The 18,363-nt window shown below is 46.8% G+C and overlaps 1 protein-coding gene and 1 pseudogene across 2 annotated transcripts; both read left to right on the top strand.

Moving 5' to 3' along the window:
* Positions 1-8,162: 8,162 nt before the first annotated feature.
* LOC146765686 (fer-1-like protein 4) lies at positions 8,163-16,282 on the top strand (annotated as a pseudogene). Its single transcript, XR_014949726.1, has 5 exons — positions 8,163-8,222; positions 10,054-10,142; positions 12,697-12,794; positions 14,970-15,061; positions 16,158-16,282. The product of XR_014949726.1 is annotated as a fer-1-like protein 4 (transcript).
* On the top strand, positions 9,784-18,339 carry LOC146765685 (fer-1-like protein 4). Its single transcript, XM_085557701.1, has 3 exons — positions 9,784-16,458; positions 16,714-16,774; positions 17,945-18,339. The coding sequence occupies exons 1-3, from the start codon at positions 16,271-16,273 to the stop codon at positions 18,206-18,208; spliced, it is 513 nt and encodes a 170-aa protein (XP_085413827.1). The 5' UTR covers positions 9,784-16,270; the 3' UTR covers positions 18,209-18,339.
* Positions 18,340-18,363: the final 24 nt, after the last annotated feature.

Raw genomic sequence — 18,363 nt, 5'->3', positions numbered from 1 at the left:
CTCCTTCAGTCATTCCTCACAAGGCTTGTGTTCCAAGCCTCTCACCTGCCTCGTTGCCCTCTGGACATGCTCAAACATCTCCATGTTCTTCCCAAACTGAGGGTCCAGAACTGGACAGCACTTGAGCTGTGCCCTCACCAGTGCCGAGTGCAGAGGCAGAATAACCTCCCTTCTCCTGCTGGCCACACCATTCCTGACCCAGGCCAGGAGCCATTGGCCTTCTTGGCCACCAGGTCACACTGCTGGCTCATGTTCAGCCGGCTGTGGACCAGCACCCCCAGGTCCCTTTCTGCCTGGGCACTGTCCATCCACACCATCCCCAGCCCATAGCATTGCAGGGGGTTATTGTAGCCAAAGTGCAGGACTGGGCACTTGGATTGATTAAACTTCATCTTGTTGGACTCTGCCCATCCCTCCAACCCTTCCAGGTCTCCCTGCAGATCCCTCCTACCTTCCAACAGATTGACACACACTCCCAGTTTGGAGTCATCTGCAAATTTACTAATGAGACTGAATGCCCTCATCAATAAAGACATTGAACAGAACTGGCCCTAGCACAGAGCCCTGAGGGTCACCACTGGTGACTGTCCTCAGCTGGATGCAGCACCACTCACCACCACTCTGGGCTGGCCATGCAGCCAGTTCTGAGCCCAGCACAGAGTGCTCCCATCCCAGCCGTGGGCTGCAGCTTTTCCAGCAGTGTGCTGTGGGAGGCAGTGCCAAAGGCCTTGCTGGAGTCCAAATAGACACATCCACAGCCTGTGCCGCATCCACCAGGACGGTCACCTGGTCATAAAAGTAGATCAGGTTGGTCAAACCTAAACCCCTGCTGGCTGGGTCTGATATCCTGGCCACCCTGTAATTGCTGTGTGATGACACTCAGTGTAAACTGTTCCATGACCTTACCGGGTACTGAGGTCAGGCTGATCAGTCTATAATCCCACCCTTTTTATGAATGGGCATAACACTGGACAGCTTTCAGCCATCTGGAACTTCACCAGTGAGCCAGGACTGCTGGTAAATGATGGAGAGCGGCTTCACAAGCTCATCTACCCTCATCACCCTGGGGTGGATCCCATCTGTTCCCATGGATTTATGAACATCCAAATGGCTCAGCAGTCCTCTTGACTGCCTCCTCTTGGATAATGGGGACCATTCTGCCCCCTAATATCACTGACAAACCCAAGAGGACAGTTGTTCTGAAGGTGTCTTCTCACTAAAAACTGAGGCAAAGAAGGCCAAAGCACCTCTGCCTTCTCTTTGTCTGCAGTTACTAAGTTCCCTTCCGCATCTAATAAAGAACAAAGGTTTGTCTTACCCTTCCTTTTACCATGGATATAGTTATAAAAACATTTTTTATTATCCTTTACAGAAGTTGTCATTTTAAGTTCAAACTGAGCTTTAGCCTCCCTAATTTTTTTTCCTAGATGTTCTAGCAGCCCCCTTAAATACTTCCTGAGAGACTTGACCCTCCTTCCAAAGATTATACATCTTCTTTTTATTCGTAAGTTCCTCCAAAACCTCCTTGCCCTTCCAGGCTGGACATTTGCCTCATCAATTTGTCTTTCAGCACACAGGGACAGTTTGTTCCTGTGCCCTTAAGATCTCTGTTTTGAAGCATGCCCACCTTTCTTGAACTCCTTTGTTTCTAAGGGCTGCTTCCCAAGGAACTCTCTGAATAAGTCTCCTAAAGTAGGCCAAAATCTGCCCTCTGGAAATCCAGTGCAAAAGTATTTTTTAATGTTCCTTCTCATTTCACCAAATATCAAGAATTCTGTAATTTTATGATCACTGTGCCCCAAGCGACCTCCAACCACCACATCTCCTGCCAGTCCATCTCTATTTGCAAACAACAGGTTTAACATAGTCCCTCCCCTGGTGGGCTCTCCCACCAGCTGTGACAAAAAGTTGTCCTCCACAAACTCTAAAAATTTCCTGGACTGCCTTTTTTAATCTGTATTATGTTCCCAGGAGATGTCTGGCAAGCTGAAGTCTCCTACAAGAAAAAGGGCTGATGTACCTGAAACTTTCTCCAGCTGTTTATAGAATAAGTTGTCCACCTCTTCTTCCTGGTTGGGTGGATGGTAACAGACTCCCAGTAGGATGTCAGCCTTGTTGGTCTTCCCCTTAATTCTTACCCATAGACATTAGTTTCAATACCTATAGTGACAAAACCCTCCCTAATGTAAAAGGCCACCCCTCCACCTCTTCTCCCTTTCATGTCTCTCCTGAAGAGCTTGCAACCATCCAGGGCAGTGCCCCAGCCATGTGAGTCATCCCACCACGTTTCTGTGATGGCAATTACATCATAGCTCTGCTGTTGGACCATGGCCTCCAGATCTTCTTGTTTGTTGCCCATGCTGCATGCACTGGTGTGCATGCACCTCAGATGGGTTGCTGATTTCACCTCTCACTCAGGCTTACCACCCTTGGGCCTGCTTCCAGACAACCCAGCTGAATCCCCTACCCTTTTCAAACCTAGTTTAAAGCCCTCTCAACAAGTTCTGTCATTTCATGAACTGAAAACCTTCTGCCCTTACCAGAGAGGTGGAGCCCACCTGGTTCCAGTAGGCCAGGTGCCATAAAAGTTGCCCCATGATCAAAAAGTCTGAAATTCTTCCGATGACACCAACCCTTGAGCCACTTATTGATAATGTGAACTCCCCTATTCCTTTCACCATTTTTCTCAGCCACCAAAGGGACTGAGGAAAACCCCTGTCCTATCAACCACTTGTCCCAGTGCCCTAAAGTCTCTTTTGATTGTCCTGACACTCCTCTTTTCAATCTCATCACTGCCAGCCTGGAGTATCATCAATGGGTAATAATCAGAGGGCTGAATCAAGTCCAGGAATATCTCAGTGATATCCCATACCCGGGCCCCAAGGAGGCAGCAGACCTCTCTGTGGGGGGGTCCAATTCACATACAGGGCCTTCTGTTCACCTCAGAAAGGAGTCTCTCACTATGATTAACCCTTCTTTTCTTTTTGATGTTAGAGGTGGTGATCCATCTTGCAGATGAATCATAATTGGGAGGCTCACTGGGCAGATACTTTTCTTCTAAATCATCTGTCTGACTCTCTAGATCCCTATTCTGAAGTGGCACCTGGCTAGAGGACGGGAGTTGGGAGGAATTTTTATTATTACCTTCCCAAGCAGGGTCCCATTTCCACTCCCCTTCATCTACCAGGTGTCCTATTGCCTGACAGTGGGAGGCATGGGAGTCCTCTGACTCTTGGTGGGCCTCCCACAAGGATGGAAGGGCAGAACTCCACCAATCTATTTCCTGTTCACTTTCCCTGATACTCATTAGTCTTTCAACTTCCTCTCTAAACTCAGCCACCAGTGAAAGGAGATCGTTCACTTGTTCATACTGCAGGCAGGTTTCCTCCGCAATGCCCCGTGAAACCACTCAGTGGCTCAAACACTCTGCACAGGAATGGGTCTGAACAGACGCATCCTTTTTGGAGCATTCCATCTGGTTACATACACTCGTACTGACTACAGTTTTTGATCGTATAAAAACCACTACTACCAGAATCCTAAAACCAACCAACCAACAGAAACATCACAAACAATACACAGCACACCTTATTAGCAGGAAAGCCTGCAACCCTGGCTGCTTGCCCTGCTTGTGCAAACTGCCACACAAACTGGCGTGCCATGCCTTCAGAGGCCTGCCTCACCCCTGTTTGCCCGCTCCTGTTTGCTGCACTCAGGGTCGCTGCGCTCTAGCTGCTAATGTATGAGGGAGGAAGCCGCACCCCATCTACCATTACGTAGACTGTGCTTGAGGGGCTGTGGGGTCAGGACCATTGCTGAGCTAAGATGATTATATTTTAGTTTTTTATTCAAACCTATTTTGACCATGATATGTTTTCTCATGGTACATAAACAACAGCCAGCTTCCTCTAGAGAAAGCTGGACTCTATTTCTTGACACCTAACCTGCAGCACCCCATTTTCTTGCACTTCTTGCACTAAATCTTGTACTTCAAGACTTAGTCTTGAAGGAAACCAAGCAACGTCTCATGACTGAAATGTGTTACAGGTGCAGAAGAGAGGGAGGAAAACTGCCAAGTTGTCTCTGAGAAACTGCTCTTTTGGTTGAGCACATCCTTCACTTGTGTTTTCAGCTGCTTATAGCCTGTAGACAGAGTTCTCTGTTATTCTTGCAAGAAATCTAAGGCTGTTTTCTTTTTGTGAGACACACACAAAAAGTTTTGAAGCCGAATTTGCTGCTCCTAGTTAAACCTCTGCCAGCTCCCATGCAAAAGGGAGTGAGTCCTCTGTGCCTGCCCTGTAAGGAGTGAAGTCACTGTCCTACAGCAAGCTGAGGTATCTTCAGGTATAGGGCTCATTTATGGTAGAAGAGACCTTTCCTGTTTTGGGGAGGAAGAGGCCAAGAAGTGGTAGAGGCAGGTCTGAGTGGGGAGGAAGAGGCCAAGAAGTTATAGAGACAGGTCTGAGGAACTTCCCATTGTGGGAGCAGACCAGAATTTGAAGGAGATGCTCTTTGCCCACAAGTAAATGGCTGAAATGTGAGCAAGGGACACAAGTCTTGTAGTTATAACTTAGGAGCAAGAGCTGCATGGGTGTGGGTGAAAAGCCATGGGAAGCTAAATTTAGAAGCTCCTGACCTAGTATGGCAGAATTTTGCCTGTTTTCTGTCTTTTACTCTCCTCAGGGCTCCAGGATTTAGAGAAAATGCAGACAGCTGCTGGGCACTTTGGGGGAAGGATGGTAGGTCTGTTTACTGCCACATGCTGCCCTGGGTGTAGCTGGAATGCAGATTGATGGCATGACTCAAGTTAGAGGAGAGGTCAGGTTATTTTCCTCCGGACAATGTGTTGTGCACAATCTCTGTGTCCCCCAGTAACTGGCTTGATTTATCTTCCCGGTGAGCACAGGGAACACCCCAAAAGTCTTTTTACCCTCACCAAGATTAAATAAGCACCTTTATACTTGTGATCCCAAAAGGTATTTCAGCCTCAGGGCTTTGAAAAAAATCAAAATCTTTTGCATGTGGGAGCTCAGTGGGGAGGGTTCCTTATGCTTCCTGGACATGTGGCAATAAATATTGATGGCTTTTCATGCCAGGTTATGCTACACTACCCAGCAGGCAGTGGGAGATTAATGCCTTGTTTGCCTGGATAGCTGGTTGGGTTAATGGCCCTTCTTGAGGTCTAAAATACACATGAGACAGTTTTGCTAAACATGAGGCACTGTCTTCAGGTGGGTGTAGTGGTGATACTGCTCCAGGTGTTTAAGGAAGCCACAGAAAGTCCATAGAGAGGTGCTGTCTTCTGACCAGCTTTGAGCAAGTACTGGATCCTCTCAGCAGCAGCATAATTTGATGGTCTGGATGTCTCATTAAACTGCCTAAATTGCACTCCTCCACTCGACCTATGACTGGATGTGGGGTCAGCACATTGAGCTTTCTGTCTGTTCTAAACTGATGAGCTGACTTACTTGGATTCACAGAAGTGGTGCCAAATGCTGTCAAGTCTGCTATGTTTCGTTGTTGTGTGATCATGCTGGTTTGAAAGTAAACTGGTGTGAGAAATGAACCCCACTCAACAACCTTAAGAGAGATTATAGGTCAGAGATACAATTTATTAAAGAGATTATGATAAATACAATAATACAGAGAAAACTGGTTTTAACCCACAGCGACTGAATACAACCTGGCACCCTGTTGGTCAGGGTGATGGTACCAGTCCTGTCAAAGTTCTGGTCCTTCTCCAAATCTATCAAGCTGTGAAAAATGCACATTATATGATTGGCTCTTTGCAAATATTAAAAGGAATACTATGTGTGTTATGTTGGAAAGTTATATTAATTTCTTTGTAGCACTGTATTAATCCTTTAAAAGTAGTATGGTAAATATAGTTTTTAGGCTATTGCATAATATTAAAATAGAAACTATGTGATGTAAGATACCTTTTATAACTAGCTCAAGGAATGGGTAAGATAACCAAGAAAGTCTTTGCATACAGATAACAGCAACAAGACACCAAAATTCCAAGAGAAAAATTATTGCCTCCTTATTTGGACTGTTCAGACTTCTTCCAGATTTCTAGGAGCCAAGAAATTGATTTATAAGATGAAGGGAGGAGGCAGAAATTAAGCAGAGGATATCCTTTGTTTGAAAAGAATGTTTGCATCATGTATGAGATATAGGAATATGCAACAGTCTATTGCTTTTAAGGGTTAATCCTTTGTTAGCGAGGTGTGTTTCTATGGCAGAGTGCCAGACACCCAGACGTCTGTAATTCTTTGCTTTTTATTGTCCTTTATTGTCCTAACTCTTATTGTCCAAATTCTTATTGTTCTAATTTTTATTACTATTTTATAAGTATTTTATTACTATTAAACTTTTAACATTTTAAAACAAGTGATTGGCGTTTTTCACAAAGTGGTGGTGCCAGAAGTCCTCAGGCCCAAAGATTTTATATATTCATGTTTGTTAGGAAAATGAATCCACAATGCCAGAGGTTTATGTCTGAAAAGGAAACAGAGGAGTCCTGTATGAAGGGAGAGATCATGGGGCATTTTCCATAAGGTCTCTCAAAATGATGGAGGATGCAGCCTCCTTTTTATCCTGATTTTCCAGCCAAATTTCCCTCTTTCTTTCCCCATTGGCTGAAGTACTTGTGAAGTACAGACTTCCCTAATCACCTAAGACAGACCGCCTTCCAATGTGCACACCACACAACCCCAAGCTCCCACCCCTCTTTTCTTTGTATCTCTGTTCTGTTTCTCTAAGTCCAAGAATTTAGCATAGCCTTGGGTGAACACCAGTGTCAACTGGTGGAATTCCTCTGGAATTTATGTCTTGTACTGGGTGCTGAGAGGGAGAACCAGACCCCCAAGAGAAAGAAATCTCCAAAATCTGTTCATCTCATGATTGTTTGATTGCTTTAATCTGGTCTGAATTTGTGCTTTGGAAGAGCTCTGGCATCTCAATCAGCTCTCGAGTAGATAGGATAAGCTGATTAGGTCTGGGGGCTTGCAGCAGGGAGCACAGCCAGCTTCTGGCACTATGTGCCCCAGGCCTCCCTCCTCCCCCTCCTTGTGAGGTTGCCAACACCCTGCAGAGCAGATGTAGCTCCTGTCCCACTGCCTGTGGATTTTGATGCTTGTCTCTGCCCTGCAGAGATCTGGCAGCTAGGGTGTGAAAAACTGCATTGACTTGCTTGTTCATCAAGAGTATGAAATTAGGGTAGAGGAAAAGGGTGGGGGTCAGGGCATGGAACTTGCAGGATTAGGCAAGGCTAGGTAACTGCAAGCAAATGCTGTAAAACAATGTGATAACTATATATGGAAAAAAAAATGATCTTGCAGGACTGGCTGGAACTGATAACCGCAGCGGAAGAGACCCATCACCCCTCTTGTGAAATCAACTGTTGCCAGCACGACGCAGAGAAGATACCAAAAAAAAAAGGATAAAAAGGGACTGAAGAGAAGGAAGGTTGTCAGCTCTTGGCAGAGCCAGACTCCCCAGCTGCACCCAGCGCTCTTTGCTTGCTATCGCTTGCTGTAATTAATAAAATTATTAATTGATCTTAAAAGGCTGAATCAAATTATTCGCCTTAACTTATAACATGGGGTGCAGCCGCTGTCCCAAAGTGCTCTGTCATCCTACCTCCACTGAGTAGGCTCAGGAGGCTGCTGAGCATGTGTTGTTCCCTCCTGTCAGAGGAGCCTAAGCCTGTTTGTTTTGGAGGGTTTTAGCCACAGGACCTGTGATTTTGTGCTGGGGAAGGTGCAGAGCTGGAGCTGAAAGCAGAGTCAGGCTCTGTATTTGCAGCTGGTATCTCTCAGTTCAGAATTCAGCAGCCCATGTCCTTCCAAGCACCAGCTGAAGCGTGGCCATGTGATGGGTTCGCTTCTCGGGCCATTTCCTGCAGTGCTCCTCTGGTGTCTCTCAGCCGGTGGAGGTGCATCCTGGGGGGCTCAGCCCAGTGCCGTGGGTTGAGGGACAGAGGCGGTACAGCCAGGGCTTCCCTCTCCTCCCTGTGTCCCTCATCAGGAGCTGCCCTGCCCATGGGCCACTGGCGTGTGAAGTGTCTGGCTGGACCAGCTCGGTGAGTCGGGGTTGAGTCACTCTGGGCGGTTCACGGCTGAGCTGAGCGAGGGGCAGCAGGGCCCTCCACGAGCTCCATGGCGCTCAACATCAGTGTCTGGCAGCTCTCCCAGCTGCCGGGCCATGGCGAGCGGCAGGTCCATCTCAGCTTTTGAGGTGGGATCCAGGTGGCTGGGAGGGTGGAGGTTTGGGGATTTAAGGCTGGGGGTTTCCTTCCCCTGCCAGCACCTTACACCTCCTCTCTTATTCTCAAGGCTTCACCCAGAAGACAAGAAAGGTCTGCCGTGGCCCAGAGGCCATATTCAAGGAGATGAGGAAACTAGGATCATGTGGAGCATATGGGACTGGGATGGAACTGATCAGTGTCTTGGTCATAAAATTAGATTGGTTTGCGTTGGAAGGGACTTTGAAGATCTTCTCATTCCAACCCCCGCACCATGGGCAGGGACATCTTCCATTAGACTGTTTTCTGGGAATTTCTCTGCTGTCTCCTTCTTCCAGTCTACTCAGAGGGGCAGATGGATCCCTCACATTTTGTATGTGACCTATGTGTACAAGCTCCAGGAACTGAAATTCAACTAAGTGACACTGTGTGGAAGCCTGGGCATATCAAAGCTGAAGGCAAAGCACCGCCTGCCCTCAAAAAGCCAGATTGTCACTGCAGTCGATGCCTTGTGAGGCAGCAGTGGGACTTGTGTGTTTGAGTGCATATATGTGTGCATATGCGTGTGTGTGCAGGGGCAAGGATGGGGGTGGCCTGGGAAGCATATCCATTTCTACAGTGCCATTCCCACTGAAATTGGTGACAGCTCACCTGTGCTGTGCCAGTGGGTGGTTCCCACCTGTCCCTTGCTCAGGTCCCAGTGCCAATGTGCTGCCTGGGGAAAGGCAGTGAAAGTGGTGGGGAGCAGAAGGTACAGCCACTGTTTTGGATGTGTGGTAAGTTGAAGCCTCAGAGTTCAGCTTTTCTCTAAGCCAGCTGACTCACTGCCTGGGTGATCACTTCTCTGCAAACACCTCTGTACATTCCCATGTTCTGTCTCACTCCACAACCTGCCAGCTCAGGGACCCAGCAGGCACAAGCATCCTTTTCTAGAGTGGTGCTGCTCTAACTTCTGTAGCAGCTGACCTGTGGCTCTGTATTGCTGGAGGGGCTCTGAAATAAGAGATCTTCCAGAGATCACTTGAGCTAACAAAATGAATGTATCAAAAATGAATGTATCAAAAATGAATGCATCAAAATGAATGTATCATGTTTGTAGAATCATGTGTTGAATTTTAAGAAACCTCTGCCATGGCGCAAAAGACATAGGAAAAAAAATTTCTTTAAAGCTTCTTGCAAAAAGACAAATACCAGAGAAGACCAGGAATGCAAAGAACTCAGATAAGGTGGCCCCTCTGTCAAGGATGATGGACTTATCCAGATAACAGAGCAGAAGGCCAAAAGCGCATGCGCAGAGGAGAAGAGTTCAAAAGTTCAATGCAGAAGAAGACTATGGTTTCAGCCTCAAAAGGCCATCAGAGACCCCCGTAAAGACCACCACAAAAAACCACGCATGCCCAGAAGGGCGTGGACCTATTTAGCATGAGAGGCGAAGACAGGCGGGGCCAGGGGTTGAATATGCATAGAAAAGTTGTGTAATGTATTGCATATGGAACACCTTTGTGAATAAAATTGTGGGACAAACTCCAGCTCGGGGCACAAGATTTTGGAGAGCTATCTCACTTGTGCCGGGCGCTGTCATACATACCCACTTCATAACTACATTGAGTTGTGGAGTCTATTTATTTATTCCGCGTATCGCTTCAGCTCTATGCCTGGCCAGGAGGAAAGGACCTTCCCATCACAGCTGCTTTTCATCACGTCCATGGACTTTGTCACCTCACAGTGGAGCTAACCAGCCATGAGACATGGGAAAGTGTGTCTGAGAATAAGTTGTCATCCCTTCCTGCTCCATTTGTTTGCAGCTCTTTCATTGGCCTCACTATGGGAAGCTTGTCATGGGTGAAATGCTGTCCACTAAGGTTTACAACTGCAGCAAGGTTTTCAGTAACAGGTAGGTCCTTTGATTGTTGGGGTGATCAGTAGAGATGGGGGAGAAGACATACTGGTCTTTACATAATCTACTGGCAGTAGAAAACATTTATTGAAAATCTGATGGAAGGAAGATGAGCAGAATGCCACTTATAGAGGAAGAATGGAGCTGGTTGTTCTGGTGGGGCAGCAATGCTCTGTATATTAAGTTAAATAAGGGGAATGATTTAGTTGTGCCAGCAGTAAGAGGGACTATAAAGGATCCAGATCAGACCCTCAGCTGGGACAAAGGTTAAATGAGGCCCTAAAAAACAGCTACAAAGGCAGGTCTTGCTGCAGACAGGATCTGCTGCCATCCTGAACATCCTTGTGGTGACTGTGACCATGCTGCACCCAAATTCAACATTATCTGTTGGTGTAGAAAAGCCCTGAATGCATTGTGTTATGGCTTAACCTTTAATAAGATAGCAATTTCAGTTTAAAAGATCAGCCAGAATTTAAAATGCTTCCAGGCGGTACAGGCACAACATTGTGAACTCAGTGGTTATCCAACAGTTGTAAAACACTGCAGGGAAACCCAAGAATAGAAGTGACAGACTGAGTAGTGGAGCAAGAAAGGCAGCAGAGGCATGTCCTTCAGGACATATGAAACATGAAGATGCAGGGAAAGGTGCCAGCTCTGATAAGCAAATTTTAAGAACTGAAGGAAAATACACCAGCTAATAAAGCAAACCTAATATGTTTGCATACAGCTAATAATGTAAATCTTTTCAAAGATGCCAGAGAGGGCATGGAGAAAACAGATGAGCACAACACATGTGAGACACTGATGAGGACAAAGCAGAAAGCGTGGCAGAATGTTGTGTCACTATTTCCTGGATGCTTTTCTTATGGGAGCTGGATCAGAGGAATTGTCTCTGACTGAAATGTCAATAGAAACTGCTGCAGGACAGAGAGATACCATAAATAGTAACAAAACAGTAGGGCCTGACAGCCTGAAGCAAAGGAGTCTAGTGGGAAATGAGTGGATTGAGACTATATCCACACACCTCCACTGCTGGGGAGCAGCATAATAGCAAGTGACAGACAGTACAGTTCAAAAGCAGTTGGTCTTTGCACTAGGATGGTAAAAATTAAATAGAAAGAGAGTGTGGAAAGACAGAAGGGAAAAACTTGTTACATTGCTGTATATGTTTATGGTCTCTGAACTTCTGTGTTTGCATCCTTTCTGTGGCAGCAGCATCAAGCTGGCAAAGCTGGAAAGGAAGAGGATGAGAGACAGACTCCTTCCTTGGGGGTAGGAAGTTGGACAGGCTCTGTGTCTCAGAGAAAAGGGAGGAAGGAAGGAATACAAGAGATCAACAGCTCACAGCTGAAATTAAGATGTGTGGGGAGCAGTTCCTCTTGTCTGAGTCCTGGGTAGTCTCTTCCAGTGGTGGTTCCCAGCTGGCATTGGGAAGTTCTGCTTCATGCAGGGCTTAGCTTGGCTGCCAGCAGAGATACCATGAGGAGATGGAGGTCCACGTACACATGGGTGCAGACAGTGACACACAAGCCAGGGTTAGGACTGCAAATGCCAATCCTGCATGCCTTACTGCCACTTGCAGGGAGCCAGATGACCCTTCTCCAGGGAGAAGCTACTTTGGAGTAGGTAAATTTTGGCCTGACTTGCTGCAGACATTCTTGTGGTCATAGCTTTATGTCCTATTTCTGTATTTTCTTGTGCAAAGCCTCTGTTTCCCAGTTTTTTCTGAGAAGATTCCACCCAGCTCTGCTGGGTGCTGAGACACAGACTGGCTCCCGTGAAGCCAAACTCTGCTGAAGGGGAGATCTCCTTTGCACTCCATGAGTCTGGATTTGCACAAGCCTTTAATCATCAGTGGCAGCTCAGTTGCAAGTATCTGCCTGGGCATGTCTGGGAAAAGGCAGGACTTGCTGCAGGGTCAGTCTCAGGTATTCAGCTGCCAGACTCCCTGTGGAAAGCACTTCAGGGCAGCTCAGAGGGGCTGTGAGTAGGAGAGTGGAGGTCCCAGTACTCCCCAGGATGCTATGTACAGTGTTGTTGCAGTCTCCCTTTTTATTCCAGTGTTAGGAAAATTAATCCACAAACACCAGAGGTTTATGTCCAAAAAGGAGACAAAGGAGTCCTGTAACTTTATTTGAATAAAGGGAGAGATCATGGGCATTTTTCATGGAGTCTCTCATATTGTTAGAGGGCGCAGCCTCCTTTTTATCCAGATTTCCCAGCCACATTTCCCTCTCTCTTTCCCCATTGGCTGACGTACTTGAGAGGTACAGACTTCCTGAAATGTCTAATACCTAAGACTCCCTTGTAATTTATATACCTCCTCTTTTTTTTCCTTGTGTCAAATGGAATTTCTGTGGAATATATGGTTCTTCTTTCATATCTCTGTATCTAACTTTATTTATCAGCAAACTTACAGTTTGTTTGTAAAGACAAATCTCTCATTCCATCAGTGGAATCCTTCCCATTGTTTCTTTTATCTCTCAGTACTAGTTTTATCTACCAGCAAATGCACAGTTTGTAAAGACAAATCCCTCATTCCTTTCACCAGGCTGCTCGGTACCCTTGTCCTCAGCCTTCAGCACCTGATGACCTGGAAGGCTAATCCTGCATGAGTCCCTTGTGGACATGAGCAACAGAGTCACTGGTGTAAGTCTTCTGTGGACAGCCTGGCTATTAGCAGTCAGTAAGGCTTTTTGGGAAACTTCAGGTAGTATACCCCAGGTGGATTGGGGACTGATGGGAAATCCAACATGCTGTTTGAGCTGGAAGCACTATGGCATTTGTGCCATCTCTGCACAGGGACACAGACACTTCACATCCACCAAGAAATTTCTAGGAGCATCTACAAATGCATGGGTTGGGCTGGGGCTCCTGGAGAACTGCCAAGGGCCTGAATGAGCTGAGGGAGGCTTCATAAAACCTCAAGTCTGGGCAATGGATGTAGGAAGTGTCATCAACTCTGCTTCATGCAGCATGAAGTGCATGTGTAGGAACTGCTGTAGTGATGGAGTGAGGTGGAAGGTGGTAGGGTGCCTTGGAACCCCCAGCAAGCTTTTGGGTTAAACTCTAGCACTAACTGGATGGTTTAATGATTTTCTGGGACAGCATGAGTGTTGCTGACACCTGACTATCCCTCTGCTCTGCGGGTCCTGCTCTCCTCCAGCCCTGCCACTGGGACTCAGTCGGTCCTTTGCACTTGTAGAAGATGAACACCACCCTAAAATGAACTGTTTCCTGCCAGCTGGGTATGCAAGCACAGCTCAGTGGGTTCCAGGCTGCCAGACCTGTCCCAGGGCAGCTGGCAGGCAGGAAGAGCAGAGGCAGAGGCAGCAAGGTGCTTGCTCTTCACACAGGCAGTGTGACTAAACCACATGGTGGCACATGATATACAAGCTCTGTGGCCACCAGACCACCAGCCTCAGTGTCACAGGCACAGGTTGCTGGTGTTACTGGACTCCTGGATCATGGAGCAGGTCCAGGTAGAAATTGTCCATTTCCAGGATGATTTTTAGCCCATGCACCTCACTGGATAAACGTTCATGCCAGCAAAGAGACAGGGATGAGACTCACCTCATGATGCTGGTGATGGTTTGAAGGAACTCTGTTGTGTATGGTCAGAGCTACGCTGTGGCCCAGCCCTTTGTGCCAGGTGTCTCTTCCCTTGTGCTAACAGCAACACATATGCTGATGAGCTGCTCCAACCAAAACCCAACCACATTCAGTTTTGCCGGGTTAGTTTTGGAGTGTGTAACCCTGGCTGCACAACAGTTGCAGGGGATAGAAACAGGGCAGGCAAGACTGCTCATCCAAGAGCAGCCTGGGACCCCCTCAGCTCAGCTTGGAAGAGACATGATGCCAAGCGAGAGGCTGCTTCTTCAGCAAAGTGTGAATAAAGCTATTTGACTTCCTGCTAGTCCAAATCCTGTTCTCTTCTGGGACTAGAGTTACTTGCACCCCTTCTTCTCCTGGTGATTTGAAGGAGTGTTTTTAGGGCCTTAGCTTTTCATACAGATTCGTCTCAGGCTTTTGCACCCTCCAGCCTTTGCTGCTGCCTTTCCTGATCACCATACTGATTTCTTGGGCTGCATTTCTTTTTCCCAGAAATGTGTATTTTCCAGGGTTTGAGCTCTGAACCCAGAGCCTACAACCTACTAACCATCCCCTTCAGCCTACTAAGGCGTGATCTCCTCCATGCTAGTGTTTTTGGCCTCTGCTGGGAAATCATCTGTGTTTATGTTGGTTTGAGATCAGGCTGGCCACCTGCAGACCAAGGCTATTCAGACCTATGTTGGCTGTGCCAATACCCAGTGTGCTCTGTACTTCTCTGGCTGTCCTTCCTTTTATCTTGTGATGCAGCCTTTTGATGTACTAGTGGCTTCTCCAGCATTTTAATCCAAGCTGTTGCTCTTAGGGATGCTCTGCCAGCTGTCTTGTGCCTCCTCCAGAGAGACTGCTCCAAATCCTGCTTGTTATTGTGCAGGGCTCTCCCCAGTTCCCTTGTCAAAAATGCCTCGAGGCGATTCTCTGGGCTTCTTTATGGTAGGTTTGTAACCTTGAGCCAGCTTTTACTCAATGAAACATGGAGATTGAGAAGCTGTGGAGGAGGGAGTTTTGTTATGTCTAGCTTGTTGATGGATGCAGACAATGGGAGTCTGGTACAAATATGCTTCTTGTGGGGACGTGACCACCTTTCTTCTGCATCTTTCCACCAGCTTCTCACTTCTTTTTTTCTTCTGTGCTGCCATTTCTCTTTTTTGTGACATTTCTGCCATTGTTTCATGGCTACCAAGCTCTCAGGCTGTTTCACTTTCTGCTTTCTAGATCTACATTGAGTTGGATTTGTGCTATCAGCTTCCAAATAGCTCATTGGGGACGTGGGTTGAAGAGGATTTTGTCTATCTTATGAAAGACAGGTATGGAAATCCTAGGAAGAGCAAATTTCCAGGCAGTTTGTACAGCTGTCTTTGTTAGTGGCAGCCTTTGGGATGCAATCCAGCCTCATTTTCTCTGCACTTCCGAACAGGGTGATGTGTCTCAACTCTACAGCAGCAATAAGGGAGCAGGGCTCTTGGATAAAGAGGTACTTTGTTATCACAATGAGCCTTTGACTGCAATGATCCACTGTAGCTGGTGGGAGTCCTGGGACTCCCTAGGAGAGCCTTGAGAGCATTTCTGCAGCCTTCCTGGCTTGTGGTTGCAAAGTTGCAGACAGCATGGTTTTGGCCTCCAGCAAGTCCATGCACCCTGCATGCTGGTACTGCCCCAAAGCCAGGGGAGTTGTAGGTTTCTGGGCAGACAGGATGACAGGCAGCATTAAGGCCTACAAAATGTCGCTTGTAGAACTAGAGGGAAAACAGCAGACACATGGGGTGGACAGTGGATAAGCTTAGGAAAAAATTGCTGGTGTCCCTGCATTTCAGCAGGGATGAAAAATCAAACCCCACAGTTCCAATGAAGATTTGTAGGGAACGGTATGTTTATTCACAGTGCTGTGGACTCATGTCAGGACTCATTGCCCTTCAATGGACATGCATACCTCTGAGAACTCCTGATCCTTTTTTATTACCCTTACTAATTTCCATATGCATAGAATTTCACAATAGGTTAAGGCATAGTCATTCTAATGATTTCACATTACATTTACAGCTAGTTACACTTGTACTCAGTTTTTGTCAGAAAGTACAGAAAGAACTCCTGGGTCACTGTGCCCTGTCTGTTTCCGAGGAGTCTTTCTTATCTCTTATCTTTTAGTGTGGAAATTTGCATTCTTTCTCCTTAGCTGAGGTAGTTTGGCTAGTGCTGCAGTTACCAGACTAAACAACATATTTATCAAGCTCCAAGTGGCACATTTCACCCAAATCCAAACAGATTTCTACCCTGTTAAATTTTCACTCTGTCTCACTGCCAAGAAATAAGCAGGAGAGAGGCTGAGGAACTGTTACTTAAATGAATCAGGGAACAGCCGTGGCACACTGGTCTTTAGAGAAAAACATATTTTGTTTTTTACAGTTCAGAGTTAATCATCCACAATCCTGAATTTGAGCAGCTGGAGTAAGTAGCCCTTAAATGTCTTGGCTCACCCTTCTGGGTGGAGGGCAGCGCACAGCCCAGTTGTCTGGCTCATGGCATGGGGCAGGGCTTGCAGGATTACTGAGTGGCTGAGAGTGAAGGAACTGGACAAGAAGGCTGCTGCACTAGGCAGGAAGCTGGCAAAAGGTCTGGAGACTGATGAAGAAGAGGAAGAGGAAGAAGATTTCTATTATACATCTGAGACTGGGGCCTCGGGCACTATCTTCAGCCCTGTGAAGAGGTATCCATGTCATGCTCTTCTTTCTTGCCTTTGCTTGGGTCCTGGTGTAGAAAGTGCCATATCCTGCAGCTCATGACAGTCTGCTTTGGCCAAATGTCAGAAAACTTGCATCTCTGAAAGCAATGGGTATGTTGGGGATTTGCTCATTCCCAAGGCAATGGGCCATTATTTGTGAGGTTTTCCGTTGCTTCCCTTGGTGGGGACATACTCAGGTCCATGTTGACAAGCTGCTCACCTGGACTTTTTTCTGTGCAGCTGCTCCAGACTCTGCTCTGCACGAGACCTCTTTGCCATCCCAACGCCACAGAGTTTCCAGGTACTGCAGCACTGGGTACATGTCCCCTTAGCTGCCTCTGGCCCTACAGCCAGTCCCTTACTGCCTTGCTGAAGGCCTGAGCTTCTCCAATTGCCACATACTCTGTCAAGGCCTCTAACATGAATACCATCATGCTTTGTGTGACTTTGCTGGGCAAGATGTAATATTCCGTGAATGGACTGCATCCATGAGTGCTGGACACAGTATCACTAAGCCCATGCAGTTAGCTGTGGATAAACAGGAGAAGGGAATCAGCTACATGTGCCATTGCAAAACATTGCCTGTGCAGAGCTTCAGAGAGTACCCAGGCAGGGCTGATGCCTGCCATCTTTCCCAGGGCCTTGTCTGTCTTCCTTAGGGACAGCTGTGGAATATGACTAGGGCCAGAGAGCTATGTAGGGGCTTGCTTGGACATGCCAGGAGGCTGTTAGGAAGCTGTGGCTGTGGCTGAATAGCTCACATCAGGCTAAATTGATTTCAGGACAAGTCTCCAAGCATGGCTATGATTTTAAATCCTCTTCTGGATCTAAGTAAATGTGGGCTCACATTTGGTCCTATCAACCAAGCAGGAGGTTTTTGTGAGGGTTGAATTTCCTACCATCATTTTCTTGAGGCAATAATTCTGTACCTTAACCATGGCCTTGTACTGAGAGCAAATGTAAGAACATTTCTTGCATATCTTAGACTCATAAGCAGTTGCAGTAAATTTAAGTAATTTGTAAGCAGCTGCATTCCAGTCTTTCCAATGGTGTACATCTCAGTAGGATTCAACGGGGAGTATTAACAGAAGATACAAAAAGCATCTTTTCCAAGATGCTCTATGGACCCTGCCATGTGGGAGTAGTGGATTTTCAACCCCTTGGGATCAGAAACTGAGGGTAACAGTGCTGGTGGGAAGGTCTGCTCTTGTCAAAAGTACTGGGGCTCTTATACTTTATTTCCTTGCTTGTCTGAAAGAAACAAGTATCTCAAATACTACTTTGGTCTGTCCTGGCTGTAGCAGATTTCAGCAGCCATGCTTTTGCCTGCCCTAGGTGTTCAGGTCTGCATTGAGACTGCCCTGTACATGTGCATACTGGTATTGTTGAAACAGTCTTGGCATGGAGGTGTAAACAAGGAGAGTGCTGATTAAAATAAGGAGAGTGCTGGTTTTCTCCCATGTTTTCTCAGGTTGGGATTAATGTAATTGAAGCACAGAAGTTGGTGGGGGTGAACATCAACCCCTTTGTTGTAGTCAAGGTGGGAGAGGAAAAGAGGCACACAGCAACGCAGAAGTCAACAAACTGTCCCTTCTACAATGAAGTGTGTGACATGGACAGAGGCTGTATCCTTGCACCACCAGTGTACCAAATGCCTGGGACCATCCTTGCAAGGGACGCCTGGAAGCCTGGGGCTCAGCTGTCTTGCTTTTCTCTTCCAGTATTTTTTGTTTGACTTCTATGAGCCAAGGGACATCTTATTCCACAGACTCATAGAGATCTCGGTATATATGTCTTCCTCTTCATCTTTCACTGGTTACTGGTACAGCCTGATGATTCTGTGTGTGGACACTGTGTGCAATGGGCAAAGCAAGGGTACCAATACCACTG

This window comes from Lonchura striata, chromosome 20 (genome assembly GCF_050655825.1).
Source record: "Lonchura striata isolate lonStrDom1 chromosome 20, ASM5065582v1, whole genome shotgun sequence".
NCBI classification, from domain to species: domain Eukaryota; kingdom Metazoa; phylum Chordata; class Aves; order Passeriformes; family Estrildidae; genus Lonchura; species Lonchura striata.
The sequence above is the reverse complement of the archived record's forward strand: the minus strand, read 5'-3'. Positions and strand labels throughout refer to the sequence as shown.